The sequence below is a fragment of the Megascapheus bottae genome, chromosome X (assembly GCF_031878675.1).
Source record: "Megascapheus bottae isolate mThoBot1 chromosome X, mThoBot2.hap1, whole genome shotgun sequence".
NCBI classification, from domain to species: domain Eukaryota; kingdom Metazoa; phylum Chordata; class Mammalia; order Rodentia; family Geomyidae; genus Megascapheus; species Megascapheus bottae.
This window is the reverse complement of record NC_143547.1, coordinates 45,181,544-45,198,187: the sequence shown is the minus strand read 5'-3', so window position 1 is coordinate 45,198,187 and position 16,644 is coordinate 45,181,544. Positions and strand designations below refer to the sequence as shown.

Sequence of the window (16,644 nt, the reverse complement as noted above, 5' to 3'; positions counted from 1 at the left end):
CATTGTAGAAATAAAAGTGATGGGTCGCTGTCAAGGACTTGTAACTCAATTATTTGTTTGTTTCCCCCCACATTAAAAAATTATTGTCAGGGTAATGTATAGAGGGGTTACAGTTACATTCACCAGATAGTAGGTGCATTACTTCTCAAACATTTATACCCCTTTTCATGTTTTTGTCCCCATTTCCCTCATCCCACCCACTCCCAATCATCTTGTTTTATGCCCTTCTTTTTCCTATTTCAAATAAACAACATATATACAAAATACCAGCTAACAAAGTCAGGTACAGTAACAACATGAAATTAATCAAAGGGCAACAAAGGAAAAGAGAAATAACAGTACCTTAAGAACAACCATCACACAAGATAAAGCTCTTGTTTCCATATCCTAGAGATCCTTTCATTTAGTCTCATCCTATATGAACTTATATACCTAGGTTTGAGTTATTATAATCCTTTGCTAGGAGAGTCCTAGATGTGTGCTAATTACTACAAATGAGGGAAACCATTGAGCCTATGTTCCTTTGAGTCTGGCTTTCTTCACTTAATATGATTTTTTTTCCAAGTCTTTCCATTTCTTTACAAATGGGATGATGTCATTCTTTCTGACAGCAGTATAGAATTCCATTGTGTATAAGTAGCACATCTTGTTGATCCAGTCATCTACTGAGGGGCATCTGGGTTGGTTCCATATCTTTGCTATGGCAAATAGTGTTGCAGTGAACATCTCAGCTCAATGGTTTGTGTGATTCTAGGAGCAAGAAAATTTCAGAGCAGCATCATAGAAACACAGAAAGTTCTTAATCCATTAGAGGAAGAGTTTGTTTTTTTTTTTTGTCAGGAGCTACTTGGAGTAATCTGTATATTTTAAAGAAAATTTGGCTTGTTGACCTGGAGATCTAAAAGGTCCCATGATACTCATGACGAGTGGGAGAATCTACCTTGTATTCATTTCTAAAGGCATCATGTAGCAATGGTATAAAGGGCAGCGCTTAAGTCAGATTCTGCAGATTTCAGCGAGTTGAAAGTTATGGAGAAACCAGTTTGGAGTCCTCTAAAAGAAACCAAAATGCTTTTGTACTTTGATGCACCTGCTTTTCATTAAACATAAACAAAGTAACAGTAGCAGAGAGTCATCTCTTGATTTAGTTTGTGTGGCGGATTCTAGGAGAGATGAATAAAATGGGCTTTTAAAGCTAGTCTCTGTTCTCGGAACTTTGGAGTCCTGTGTCCCTAATGTGAATGTTAGAGATTTTTTTTTAATTTCCTCCAACTTCTGAGATATTTGCTATAATCTACATTTCTTCTTCCTTACTCCCAATCTGTCTTGCAGAATGGACAGAGCTACCGGGCAGATGTTGTTGACTTGTTTCCAGGGACCTTTGAAGTGGTGGAGATGGTTGCCAGCAATCCTGGGTCATGGCTTATGCACTGCCATGTGACCGACCACGTCTATGCTGGCATGGAGACTCTCTTTACTGTCTTGCCTCAACAAGGTAAGATGGATCATCTTCTAACACTTTAGCCTATAGAAATCAAATAATCCGAGGCCAGGTGTTTGTCCTAGTGGTAGAGTGCTTGCCTCACATGCATGAAACCCAGGTTCGATTCCTCGGTACCACATACATATAAAAAAACAGGAAGTGGTGTTGAGGCCGAAGTGGTAGAGCTCTAGCCTTGGGAAAAATCCAAGGACAGTGCTCAGACCCTGAGCTCAAGTCCAGGACTGGCAAAAAATATTAAAAATATTTTAAAAAATCAGATAATCCCAAGAAACCTCTTGCACCTCTACTCTGATTCCAGAAGAACCAAGTGGCCAGAGTATGTCTCATCCTCAGGCATTTCTCCTGCAATAGGTCTCATTTGTCTTCTTGAAACCTGCCCTTCTCCTGATTACTCTGACACCTTTTGAACTCCCATGACTAGACCTAACCTAAAACTGATTAGGCTCTATGCCTACTGTACGTCTAAACTCTTTCTATTTAATTTAGGTATAAATGCGTTATTTAAGGTGAATTAGAAGTATTACTCATCAACTCTTTGTTTATTTACTTTATTTTTGTGCTAGTCGTGGGGCTTGAACTCAGATGCTGTCACTGAGCTTCTTTTTGCAAAAGTCTAGTGTTCTACCACTGAGCCAAACCTCTACTTCTGGCATTTTCTGAATAGTTTAGAGGAGATAAGAGTTTAACAAACTTTACTGCCTGGGATGGCTTTCAGCAGCAAATCTCACATTTCAGCCTCCTTAGTAGCTAGGATTACAAATGTGAGCCATCAGCGCCCAACTTTTGAGTCCATTATTACAAAAAATATTTTGTTGTAAGGGTGATGTACAGAGGGGTTACAGTTACATAAATAATGAGTGCATTTCTTGACAAACATTGTTACCCCTCCCTTGTCTTTCCCCCAATATCCCCATCACCACTACCCCATTCCAGATTGTAGAGTTCATTTCCAACTTAACACCTTGTGAGTATTGCTGTTAAATTGGTTCACCCTTTGTCCTTTGATTAACCATTTTGTTATTCCCTTTCCCTTTCTCCAGTCAGAGAAACATTTATACAAGGCACAGGTTAAGTCCATTTTTTAAAAACTGTGTTTTATTTTTGGAGTAATGTATAGAGGGGTTACAGTTATATTTGTCAGGTAGTGGGTACATTATTTCTTGAACATTGATACCCTTTTCATGTTTTTGTACCACTTTCCCTCCCCCTCCCAATCATCTTGGTTTTTTTCCCAATGATGGAGGGGGAGATTTAGAGCTGCTAGAGGATCATACAGTAATGGAGCTTGCTTAATTCCACACAGTGATGTATGGAAATACAGACACTACTCGACTCCTCCCTGCAAATGCATTCATTGACCCAGACATGGAAAGAATAACATGCATGTGATTCCCTGCTGTCACTTATAGTAGAGTAGGCTGACTCTGCTTCCCTCTTCTTGTGTATTTTTTTCCCTGCTCAAGGGTCAGCAGGCAGGAAGTCAATATCCTGCCCCGCCAACCACACCCAGCACTTCCACACCTTGTCCCACAATACTGTGTGGGAACCTAGGAGTTTTGAGTCCTTTGATTTTGTTTCAGTGCTGGATATTGAACCTAGTACCTAACCATGTTAAGTATGCATTCTATCTTTGAGCTATGTTCCCAGCCACTGAGGATCTTTTTTAAAAACAATTCTAATTCTCCTCCTCCTCCTCCTCTTCCTATTCCTCCTCTTCCTCTTCTTCTTCCTCCTTCTTCTCCTTCTCTACAGCCCTAGGGGTTGGTCTCAGGGCCTGAACACTGTCCTTGAGCTTTCCTCAAAGCTAGTGCTCTACCACTTGAGCCACAGCACCACTTCTAGCTTTTTCTGTGTATGTGGCACCGAGGAGTTGAACCTGGGTCTTCGTGCATGTTAGGTGAGCACTCTACCACTAGGCCACACCCCTGGCCCCTTATTTTATTTATAATTATTTCTGATGATTACCTCTTAATTAATTGGATTTTTGAGAAAGGTGAATTTTTTTCTGTTCTGTCCATCAAAGGCTAGAAATGGATATCGACCTTCAACTATTGCTTACTTCAGAATATGGATGGATTTTTTTCTTAATTTTATAGTGATAAAATAGCACAGTAATTGTTTAAGCACTCATCTTTTTTATAATCGATTTTTTATTGTAATTAGTAAAAGGGTTACATGATATTTGCCAGATAGAAGGTGCATTAATTCACATACATTGATACCCTTTCACATGTCTTGGTACCCATTACCCTCCCCCCCACACCCCCCACCCGTCTTGGTTTTCTCCCCTTCCCTATCAAATTTCAAATAACCAAATACAAATAAATTCAATATATCAGATAACAAAGTGAGATACTATAACAATATGAGATAACCAAGGGACAGCAAATGAGATGAGAGACAACGTAGTACATTAAAGGACAACAATCATTCGTTATATGGCTTTTGTTTCAATATCCTGGAGGTCCTTTCAATTAGCTTCATACTATATGGCCTTATGTATCAAGAGTTTGCTCTATTTCAGATCTCTGCTAGTAGAGCCCAAGGTTTCTACTGATTATGACAAATGAGGGAAACCATTGAGCCTAAGTTCCTTTGAGTCTGGCTTACTTCACTTAATATGATTTTTTCTAAGTCTTTCCATTTCCTAACAAATGGGGCGATGTCATTCTTTCTGACAGCAGCATAGAATTCCATTGTGTACAAATACCACAACTTGTTGATCCACTCATCAACTGAGGGACATCTAGGTTGGTTCCATGTCTTTGCTATGGTGAATAGTGCTGCAATGAACATTGTTGTGCTAGTGGGTTTAGTATGACCTTGTTTCTGGATGGTTGGGTAAATGCCAAGTAGTGGAATTGCTGGGTCATAGGGGAGTTCTATGTTTAGCCTTTTGAGGCACTGCCACACTGTTAAGCACTCATCTTTATTTTTACCAAACAAGTAGAAGGATAAGCTGCATTGACTTTTGTGTCTTTGGGTTGTTAAACAGTTAAATGTTTCACTTTTTGGTCTGCTTGACTAGAGCCCACCCCATAACATTTTCTTCTTCCCATGAAGGACCTTTTCTGGAACCCACAGGAATGAGTGGTTATTTTTATTTTTTCCCTCTTTTTCTTCCTATTGGGGTGTGTGTGTGTGTGTGTGTGTGTGTGTGTGTGTGTGTGTGTGTGTGTGTGTGTATGTGCTAAGGCTGGCTCTCTACCACTTGAGACACAGCCCAGCTTCCATCTTTTTTTGTGATTAATTGGAAATACAAGTCTCAGAGACTTTCTTGCCCTGGCTGGCTTTAAACCATAATTCTTAGATCTCAGATTCCTCAGTAACTAGGATACCAGGCATGATCCACTGATGTGAAGTGTTTTTTATGCTCTGCAAAATGTCATATGCTTTGAAAAATGGTGCTATTACAGTGAATATTTTGAGATTGTCAACTAGTGACACTTTATCAAAAGATTAGAGAGTATGAAAATGTCTTCAGCTATTCAAATAGACTTAGTAAACTAGGTTAGAAAATATAACTCTGCTTTTTACCCCAGGGAAGGAACAAACAATTGTACATGATGATTTCCTGTATCATTAAAGAGTTTTGTCCTCTAGCATTCCATAATGCTAGAGTGTGACTTCTATTGGCTACTCTTATAGTCAGACTAATGAGTCCTTTTTCCCTCCCTTTTCAATCAAAGTGATATTTATAAGAAGTTGTACCTGCAGTGACGTAAGTCAGGTGGAGGCTCAAGAGTCTTGCCAAGTAATGGAGAAATTAGCTGGGTGTCTAGATTCTTCGTAGAGAGCCTATATTAGATTCTTTATAGAGAGCCTGTATTGTATCAGTCCTGAAGAATATGTTACATGAGCCAGTTGATATGTCAAGGTACTGTAGATTTCAGACAAGAATATGTCTTCATATACTATAATGAATGAGTCAACCCAAAGAGGAGCCATGCAAAGTATGAGACTTCTCAATGTATATCATTGGGGTACTTGTATGAGTTAAGTGTAGTACAAGTCTCCCTTTAATTATTTATCCTGTAAATTTTAATCTATTTGCATTTTTGTTTGCTTAAAACTCACTATGGTCTAATGCCATATTCTTTCAATCCCTATGTGCTAACAAGACAATTAGAGAGAGTTGGGGGTACTAGGGTAGAAAGAATTTATTGTTAGAATACAACTGTTGATAGAGCAGCAAGGAATGATAACCATAGGAAAGGGGAAAGATTATTACCAGACTGAAGGAAGATCTTTATACTGTAAGAAGGAAGAAGAGGAAAAAAAAGAGGAGAATCATTCTGTATATTTAGAGGAGGTCTTCAAATACAGAGAGGATTTTTATCTTGTGGTCTCTGCTTCCTTTGTGATGAAGTGCATAGAGTCATAGAAATAATTATTTCCAGAAAACACTAAGAGTTTCATTTATAGTAGTGTGATCTCTCTAGTAACATTCAACAGATTGGCAGATGATTTTAATACTACTGGTAAGCTAGTGCCTAGAATAGAGTCTGGCATAGCCAGCAATTATAGAGAAGACAGGATGACTGGGAAAACTGTAGAAGATCTCAGAAACTACAATGAAGAGAGAATAATATAATTTTTGAATCAATAGTAAGAGAACACTTGAAAGATTGGGGGTTACTGGTAGATTTTGTATTTCTAAGGTGGATTATGGGAAGGAGTTAATAGAGACAGACAGGGCATATAAATCATTAAGAAATTAAGAGGTCCATAAATTATAAAATTGAGTGTTGGGTGGGTCATCCTAAGCTAGGAAGCAAAGACTTCTACAAAAATGAAGAGAACTGCTAGGTAGAGCAATTAGAAGACCTTGTGGCTTTTCTAGTTAAAGAATATGGCATTGTGGCTCAAGTGGTAGAGAACTAGTATTATGCTGAAGAGCTCAGGAACAGTGCCCAGGCCCTAGATTTCAAGCCCCACCCACTGACAAAAAATAATATGAGCCTCAAAAGAGAGATCTTTACTAAAAGGGTACGAGCAGTGATTTAAAGGCAGATGTACCCTGGTGGAAAGGGTAAATGAACCATGAGAAGAGATTCACCTAATTAAGAATGACAAGTAAGAAGTGTACTGAAAAGAAGTTCAATGTGTAGGGAAGTACAAGAACAAGGAACAGAGGCTTCCTGAAGGGATAAGAATGGGGAAGAAATTACATACAGTATACATTATACATAACTGTATCTATAATGTACTATAAATATTGTCCAGTAATAATGGGGATTGACGTAGTGTTAGGAAATATATAGGGCTGGGGCCTGGGAGTTTGGCCTAGTGGTAGAATGCTTGCCTAACATGAACAAAGATCCAGGTTTGATTTCCTAGGTACCACATACATAGAAAAAGTGGTGCTGTAGCTCAAGTGGTAGAGCTCTAGCCTTGAGAAGGCCCAAGGTCAGTGCTCAGGCCCGGAGTTCAAGCTCCAGGACTGGCAAGATAAAAAAATAAATATATAGGGCTGGGAATGTGACTTAGTGGTAGAGTAATTGCTTAGCATGCATGAAGCCCTAGATTTGATTTCTCAGTACCCATATAAACAGAAAAAGTGGGACATGGCATTGTGACCCAAGTGGTAAGTCCAGGCCCTGAGTTGAAGCCCCAGGACTGGCAAAAAAGAAACAAATATATAAATTAATTACATCATGGTCTCTTTAAGTCTGTGCTATTGTCCACAGTTTGTGTTACTACTGAAAATCTATTAACATATCTATATTGATTTTGATCATATACTAGTTCATTCCACTTCCATTTTGCTTATTTCACAGAGAAATTTCCCCAATCAATGTCAGCCTTCCACAGGCAACCTATAGATTATATTGGTAGGAACAATATGAGAATTAACTTGTTATATTTTCTCCCCCCAGAATATGCAGGCACTGTCAGTACCATCACCAAGGAGACTGAAAATGGTAGGTAAAGTGACTGCATAGTCACATGTATGCATATATCTGTGTGGGCACTTGTATGTATATGTGTGACCTCTTGCAGATGAGATACTTCTGGCTTTCCTGAGGATCAAATCCTGAGATTTGTGTAAAGCCTCAAAAGTCAGGGAACCAAGAATCAAGTTCCCTCCACACGTGTATATTCTCTGGTTCTTTCCCCCACCCTCTGAAGTTAGGGAAAACAGCCTTTTCCCCAGTCGGAGGCTGCTTTCTTAGTTTCCTACCTAATGAGTGAGGGAGAAGAAAATTCAAGTCCTGCTGGGTTAGGCATGAAGGCATCACAGCACAGACATGGATTCCCACAGGGACAATGTGAGACTAGAACAAACACCAGACGTTCTTCAACAGCAATTTTTATATTGCCTCTTTCTTCTTCATCTGTGGAATACTAAGCAGTTGAAGCTGTAGAAATTGCCATTTTTTTTTCTTTAAGAAGATTCTTATTCTGTGCATTTCTAGGTCCAAATTGTGCTTTCCTTGTTTACCTCATTTGTCCTTACACTAAGAAAGATTTAGACACTTATTTGAATTAAACAGGATTCTAGAGATAGACATGGTGGTAGGAATAATCCAAGTACTTGGATACAGGAGGGTTATGATTTTGAGTTCAGCTTGAGCTACATGTCAAGACACTGCAGTAAGCATGGGTTAACACACCTGAAACCCGAGCTGCTTGGAGACTCAGATCTCATCATTGTGTTTTGAGGCAAACCCAGGCTGAAAAGTCCGTGCAACAATTATCTCCAGATAACCAGCAAAATCTAGAAGGATAGATGTGGCTCAAGTGTTAAGAGTGCCAGCCATGGACAGTAAAGGCTGAGTGTGAAGCCCTGAGCACAAACCATAGCATAATCGTACATGTACCCCCCACACCCATCCACACACATACACCCCACAGACCAAACAAGCAACAAAACAAAATCTAGTACACCTAAAGAATATGTTTCCTCTGGAGGTTTTCAGCTGTACTGAAAACTTAGCATCTCATTTGCAAAGTCCTAATGATCTAAGGAGCTGATAAATAGTTTGCCAGGGGATTATTAGCATGTCTACCAGCTGCTGGAGAAAGTTAAAGTAGAGTTCAATGGGTAAGACTTGGACCACATCTCATTTACTTCAAGCAGCTCCACTATTTTATATATGTCATTTATTATACACATGCATCTATCTATGTCTGCATATCTACATGTTTGTGTACGTGTACACATCTCGAGAATTCTTGCATATATGTATTTTGTGTACATGCATAACGTTTCCAGTAAGTTCTCAGTTGTTTACAATGGAGAAAATCCTCAAAACTGTCTAATCAAACTCAATTATTTTCTCCAGGAGAAGCAGAGAAAACAGGAAGTGATTTGTCCAAGGTCACAGAGGAGTAAGCGGTAGAATGTAAACTCAGGAACAGGATGTTTCACAGCTTCTGTTTAAACTCATTACATTCTACCTTCTGTGTTCTGTTAGAACATTCATTCACCCAATTATACATTCATCAAACAGGTGTCAAGTACCAATTATACAAAAACAAATAAGATGTAGTTGCTGCTCTCCAGTGTCTAAAAATGGAATGAGACACAAACAGTAATTGCAATGCTGGATGCTCTCCACAGAAAGGGCAAACAATAATAACAGCTAACATTTGTTGTGCACTTGCTCTCTACCAGGTACCATGCTAAATATTTTATACATATTATTTTACCAAAATCTATCAATAATCATCTGTAAGATATGGTCATTATCTCCATTTTATAAAAATAGGAAACAGATTCAGATAGAACACTTTGCCAAAGTCATGCAGGAAGTAAATTGTAGGATGACAAGGAGATCAAGAACTCTGGGAAAACAGAGATCATTGATTGTCAAATGAATTAGAGAAACCTTTGCTGAGACATGCAGTATTTAAGCTGCAGCTAGAGATGAGAAGAAGGAAGTCTTCAGATTCTATTGAAGGAGTACAGAGCGAAGATAAGCCTGAGAGGATTGTTATAATGATACTCAGAGAATGAGTTCTGTGGTTCAGAAGTAACAGGTAAGATGAGAAAGTTAGACTGGGGACCGGCTCTGAGGGCTGGATGTCTGGCTTAAGATTCTGAACTTTACTTTGTAGATCAATTGGGGATTATGAAAAGTCTGTATGGCAGGAAGTAACAATCATATAGAAGGATCTGCATGATATTAATGTTAATGTGACCAGAAAGGTGAGAGCCCTAGCACCACAGTGGCAGGCTATTATCATGGTCTAATGGTCAGAATGAGCATTTGACAAAGTGCATGATTGAATCCAGTCTTCTTTCTGAAATTTCATTTATTCCTCTTAATTTTATATTCAGGAACCATGCAGACGAAGCCCAATTATTTATCTCCCTCACAGACCTGTGGATATGTGAGGAAATACATCAAGCATTTCCTACCGTGGGTTTTAGGTCAAACCATGAGTTCACTGGGGCCTCAATGATTCCCCAAAAGCCTTCCAGCTATGATGTCTTATTTATCCAATTCTTTGTATCATTTTTTTGTTGTTTTGGTGCCAATAATGGGGCTTGAGTTTAGGGTTTTGGTGCTTATCCTTAACTTTTTCCACTGAAGGCTGCTGTTCTATCACTTGAGCCCCACTTCCACTTCTGGCTTTTTGCTGATTAATTGGAGTTTTATGGACTTACTTGCCAAGGATGGCTTCAAAGCACAATCCTTGGATCTCAGCCTCCTGAGTAGCTAGGGTTAGCCACTGGTACCTGTATCTTTTGGATACAGGTCTGATGTCCTATTTGAATAAACTTGTTGTTTTAAGAGATGACTACAGGTTGGGGATGTAGCTTTATTGTAGAGTGCATGTACAGCATGCGTGAAGCCCAGGGTATGATTACTCAGGACCACATAAACAGCAAAAGTTGGAAGTGGCACGGTAGCTCAAGTAGTAGTGCTAGCCTTGAGTAAAAGAAGCTCAGGGACAGTGCCCAGGCCCTGAGTTAAAGCTCCACGACTAGCAAAAAAAATTGAGATGATTGCAAAAAAATGTTCCTTAGAGTATTACTCATCGATGGGTCCTCATTTTCTTCTTCTGTTTCAGCAATAATCCTAAGGGACATTGAAGATGGCAGTTTGAGAATGTTGGGCACGAAGTTCTCTGTAAAAGATGCCCAGATTCTGATTGCTGTTTTGATTGCCACGGGTATCATCCTCTTGCTAGTTGCTCTGGCTCTTGGTGGTGTGGTCTGGTACCAGCATCGGCAGAGAAAGCTTAGGCGCAACAGGAGGTCCATCTTGGATGATAGCTTCAAGCTTCTCGCTCTCAAGCAGTAATGACTAGAGTCTGGAGATACCCTCAGGAAGCACATCCGAATGAACTCCCCAAATCCCAGGAAGCTGTGGACTTGCAGCTAACTCTACTGTGAAAAAGGCATAGGTGTTGGAGGAGCAGAGGATGGAATCAAAATTATCTGGGCATTTCTTCATTTATTTATTTACATGGGAATTACATGCATTTGTTTTTCTTTAGTTTCTTTGCTACACTCAGGCACTTAGGACTAGGAAAATCCCATAGTACACCCCATAACAAATTACAAACAGCTGTAAGGTTATTTTTCAATTCTTGGAAGGTCTGGAAATTTCCCAGAAATGGATCCTTCTTTATGAAGTAGATACCAAGGAAAAACACTCATTAAGTAGGTTTTTGGTTCCTTTCAGAATGGAGGTAAGTTCAGATAAGGACATGTGAGCTACAAAGTGAACTCATAACTAAACTAAGGATTGTGAGAACACAAGCATAATGGGGAATTGGAGGTAGGGTAGGAATTGGGAATACAAATTATGTTTTGATTTTTCTTGGCAATGGGAGAAATATGTGGAAGGGTTATTGATGTCTTAATTACTTACGACCTGTGGAACCAGACATACTCCAGAAAGCCAATCATTCAATATTATAAACGGAGCAGAGCCCTGGTGGCTCATGCCTGTAATCTTAGGTATTCAGGAAGCTGACATCTGACGATCCCAGTTTGAAGCCAGCTCAAGCAGACAGATTCATGAGCCTTTTCCCTCCAATTAACCAGCAAAAAAAGCCAAAAGTGGCAGTGTACCTTAAGTCATTGAGCACCAGCTTGACTAAAGAAAGTTAAGAGTACAAGTCCCTTAGTTCAAATCCAAGTACCAGTACAAAAATGTACATGTTAGAACATGTACTGAATTTAGTAGTTTTGATGATTCTTCTGTCAGTTCCTCCTTTTCCACTTTATTTTTGCATAGGAGACTGAACTCAGGGGCTTGATCTTGGATCCTGAGACTTCAGGAAGGTAGGTCTGCAATGGAAACAGAAGCTTCAGGTTTCAGAAAGCACAAGTATCTGCTGTCCTTTATTGTTATTGCAGATTGTGTTTTGGAAGCTATCCCAAAGAAATATCCAAGTTAGAGTGGTTGATATACTCTATAAAAGGAGCAGTTCCCACTAATTTAGCCAAAATATGGAATCTGCCTAATAGATAATATACTCATTCCTTCAGCCATAAAGAAGAATGAAAATGTCAGTGAGAAAATGAGAAAATGGATGAAAGTAGAGATCATTGTGTTAAGTCTGATTCAGACCATTATATTTTTCATTCATATGTAGAATCTAGACCTGAAAAATAAAGCGTATGGCATGAATGTCAAACGGGTATTTTTAAGGGGTAGGCAGCAGTGAGGGAGGGGAGGGTGGAAAAGGGCTGGGGGTAAATATGATTGAAGTATATGTATGAAAATGCAATAATGAAACCTGTCAAAACTGTATGAAAAGAGAATAAGAAAGTAACAGGGCATGAATTTGATTAAAGTAGAGTGAACAAAGAAAATATGGAATATAGTGTGGAATATTGCTCAGCCATAAAGAAAATAAAGTGGTTATTTTCAGGAAAATAAGTGTGAACTGGAAATCATTCTATTACTCAAGAAAACCCAAATATTGCATGTTTTCATTCACTTGTGGAACCTAGCCCTAATAATGAGACATGAATAAAAGAGGAAGTCTCTGGGGGATTCAGCAGTAGGAATAAGAGGGAACGGGAAATGTGCTGAGCGGTGAAGAGTGATGAAAAGAATCGAAGTCCTATCTATATGACAACATAGTGAAACCCACCCAACAAACACTGAAAATGGGAGAAGGAAGACAGACTATGATGGAGGGATTGAACATATTCATAGTATTCTGTGCATAACAAAATACAGCCCCCCCTTAATGCTTTCAATGTATGCTACTTCTGAATGAAAAAAATTCAAAGTACATTATATACATATATGGAAATACTTTGGACAATGAAAACATGCTATTGGAAAAGAAGTGATGACATAGGTGAAAAGATTCTGTGAATGTCAGGAAAATCGGACAAAGGGTGATACAGGGCTACACCCAGACTCAAAACTGTTCATAGGACAAGGACACATGGGCAAAGATCTGTTGGCTCTTTTTGACATCATATCAGTGAGTCTTATTTGCCACCTTTCCAAAATACTTTTAATTTATTTGTTTTCATTTCTGTTATTAACACTCCAGTTTAAACTGCAACCATTTGTTACTTGGATGGCTGTGGTTTCTTCCTGATTATTTTCCTCAAATTCTCTCTAAGCTTTTAAATTGATTTTCTGCATAGGAAAGTGATGTTTCACAAATACAAATTAAGCTTCTAGTTTGGACAACGTGTCAGATTTATCTCTACCTGAAGATAAATAGATCCTGGAAATAATGAAAGAGAAACAATTTAAGAAGAAGGCACACTAGACAGGGACAGCAGGGATGAAAATGTAATTTGGCAACTTGCTATAGTATGACCTTTCATAAAGAAACAGCCAAGTCATGGTATACTTAAATTCTAAGAACTAGACAGAAAAACAATCTTGAAAAGAACCAAAGAGAACAACATTTTATCTACTGGGAGAACATCAATTTGAAGGACAGTGAATGCCTCTTTGAAACTCTGGAAGCTGGAAGTGAAATGGCATTATACTTTTCAAGTGATGAAAGAAAAGGATTATCAGAGTCAGATGAGGTGGCTCACATCCAAGCGGATGGGAGTTTAGGTAGCAGGATAGGGAATTTGAGGTCAGCTTGAACTATATAGTGAGATCAAGGCCAGCCTGAGCTCTATTGTGATGATCACATTCTATATCCAGTTACACAGTCCATCATGGATGAAAAGCATCCTTAAACTAAGAAAGTTTAAAAGAATTTGTTGCTGTCAGATCACCCACATAGAATGGCAATATGAATTATTTAAACAGAATGGATATAGTAAAAGTAAGCACTGAGTATCAGAAATTAGAAAAGAAAAAAAGGAGGATGAGTGATGCTATAGGAAAATTTGAAACTTACAGTCAACAGATCTGAGGATCTTCGATCTGAGGATTGTGGTTCTAAGCCATCCCGAGCAGGAAAGTTTACGAGATTCTTTATCTCCAAATTAACCAGCGAAAAGAAGGGAGTGGAGTTGTGGCTCAAGCGGTAGAACACTAGCCTTGAGCAAAAGAACTTAGGGATAATTCTCAACCCCTGAGGATAAGCCCCAGCCAGGGTCAGCACATGCAATCACACACTCAGAGCAAGCCTTTCCCCTGCCATAAATCTTTTGTGTTCATTTCTTTCCACTGTGCTGTAAGGTATGTAAACATAGCTATTTGTCATTTATCATTTATGACTCCTTGTAATTCTTACATTATTACTAACAAATTTCATTCTTACAGACAGAGAAACAGACTCAAAAAGATATGCCTCTGTTAACAAAGCCCAAAGTGAGATTGAAGTTGAGATCCTTTGCCACTGTTAGAAGTGGTGCTATCGTTCAAATGGTAGAGCACTAGTCTTGAACAAAAGAAGCTCAGGGATAGCTCCCAGGCCCTGAGTTGAAACTGAGAACTGGTTAAAAGAGAAAGAGAAGAAAGAAAAGAAAAAAAACCCTTTCTCTTCTAATATATACATTCAGTTCTATAAATTTCCCCTTAAGCATGGCTTTTGCTGCATCCACCAAAGAAAGCTATATATGCAGGAAATGTCATGAGATTCTTATCTCCAATGAACAACTCCCCCCCCAGAAAAGCCCAAAATATAGCTAGGACTCAAAGGGTAAAATACTAGTGTTGAGCAAAATGTTGAGGGAGCCAGGTGCCAATAATCCTAGCTGCTGAGGCATCTAAGATCTGAGGATTTCAATTCAGAGATAGCCTGGGGAAGGAAAGTTGAAAAACTTAGAAGTTGAACTGTGGCTCAAGTGGTAGAACACTATCCTTGAGTAAAAAAAGTTTAGGACAGCTCCCAGACCTTGAGTTTCAAGCCCTACAACCAGAATACACACACACACACACACACACACACACACACACACACACACACACAAAGAAGCTAAGGGAAATTTTCTAGGACCTGATTTCAAGCTCCAGTGCTGGCAACACACACACACACACACACACACACACACACACACACACACACACACAGCACACACAGACATAATCACAGAAATTAGTGTATCCAAACTAACAATATTAAAAAAAACTATGCATTATGACCAAATATGTTTTATTCTCCACGTAAAATCTGGTGCACCATTTGGAAATTAATTGACATAATCCATCTAATCAACAGGTGAAGAGGAAAAACTCATGATCGCATTAATAGATGTAGAAGAAAGATTGGAAGCATTCCCATATTCATTCATGCTAAAAAAATAGGCAAATTAGGATTAGAAGGAAACTTCCTTCTCTTGATAAGATACATCCACATAAACACAAATGGAATAAATATCCTAACGCTGAGAAACTAGCAGCTTACTCACTAGAATCAGAAGCAAGGCAAGGATGTCCTCTGACAGCTCATAGTTACCATGGTACTAGAAGTCCTAGCTAATGCAATAAGACAGGAAAGGAAATGAAATAATAGGACAGATTAAGAGAGAAAATAAAAGTGTTTGTCAAAAAGCATGATTGTGTAGAAAATCTGAGAGCAGATAAAAAATTAAAAGGAGATTTCCTGTTAAAGACTAGAGGATAACTGTTGCTGCACTCTTAGCCCATGGAAGCCCAAGGATGCAATAATGTGTTTCTTCTCCTGCCTCATTGGTATGCATGAGGCTTAAATCTTTCTGGACACTTTCTGTGTCATTCTGAATTTTCAGGAGAAACTCTTATACCACAGTACCTTCTTCTTGGCCCTAGAATAGCCTTCTTTTTTCATGGGGAAAGATAAGGCAGGTTTCCCTGACATTTAGAACATCTTGGGACTGTTGAGACATATGAACAAAGGCCAGAAATTTCATGATCTAGCTCCTAAACTGCACTGGAAAGGCTTCCCTGGAAGAGGAAAGTTCTTGAGTTGTGCTTTTGCAATACACTTGAATTGGCTGTCAGCTCTCAGTCCAAGGGTCTACCTAGCCTTTAGGACAAGTCACTACCAACCCATGTAAGCTGGAAATTTTCCAGGATTTTGACATTAGAACCACCTGATTCTGAATTTTACCTTGGCCAGTGAAGGAAAACATGGAGGCTCTTTTCTTGGCAAGGAATATATCCTTATTCAGCTATCAGGTGTTCACTCAGGGTTCATTAGGCCCCAGTCATGAGGTCATGAATCTCCCTTGGCATTTATAAGTTAGTTAAATTAATTTGCCAAGTAATTACATGGATGTTGTAACATCCTAGTTCTTAGCCAGTGGGAATAAAAAAGCATGAGGACAACGGTAGCTTTAAGTGGTGCATGTGCAATTCCTTTGTATAAGAATCAAGTAGGAAAAGAAACACTGAAATTAAAAAAAAAATACAGCTCTCTGGAGAAACCAATCTAAAGGTACAAGGTCAACCACAGTTCCTTAGAGGTACATTGAAAAAGTAAAGTTCTGCTCGCCTTTAATTCAATGGCCAATAATCTTTCCACAGTGTAGATTTTGATATCTATTAAGCACTTTGACCTAATGGGTCACAGAGAGAAACCTCAAGCAAGAGGAAGAGAAAAGTTTTTCTTCATTTAAACTGTAAAAAACCAAACCAAACAAACCCAGCCATTATTCTAGGTTAGAATACAGTCCTTGAAAGTTATATATCTGAACACCCCAGCTTCAGAGGTTGTGCTATATTCCATGAGCGACTGTTAGCAACTTGGACTTCTGAAGGATATTTTAATCCTTCCAATGAAATTGGCTCATGGTACTCCTAGATTTTTTTATGTGAATG

The 16,644-nt window shown here is 38.8% G+C and overlaps 1 protein-coding gene across 1 annotated transcript in view; it reads left to right on the top strand.

Moving 5' to 3' along the window:
- Heph (hephaestin) overlaps nucleotides 1-12,351 on the top strand; it is an 80,795-nt gene extending 68,444 nt beyond the window's left edge. Inside the window, exons 19-21 of the mRNA XM_090326732.1 lie at nucleotides 1,333-1,495; nucleotides 7,384-7,428; nucleotides 10,529-12,351. Of these exons, the coding sequence (XP_090182858.1) occupies nucleotides 1,333-1,495; nucleotides 7,384-7,428; nucleotides 10,529-10,761 (441 nt within the window). The 3' untranslated portion in view covers nucleotides 10,762-12,351. The remainder of the gene's footprint in view (nucleotides 1-1,332; nucleotides 1,496-7,383; nucleotides 7,429-10,528) is intronic.
- The last annotated feature ends 4,293 nt before the right edge of the window (nucleotides 12,352-16,644 follow it).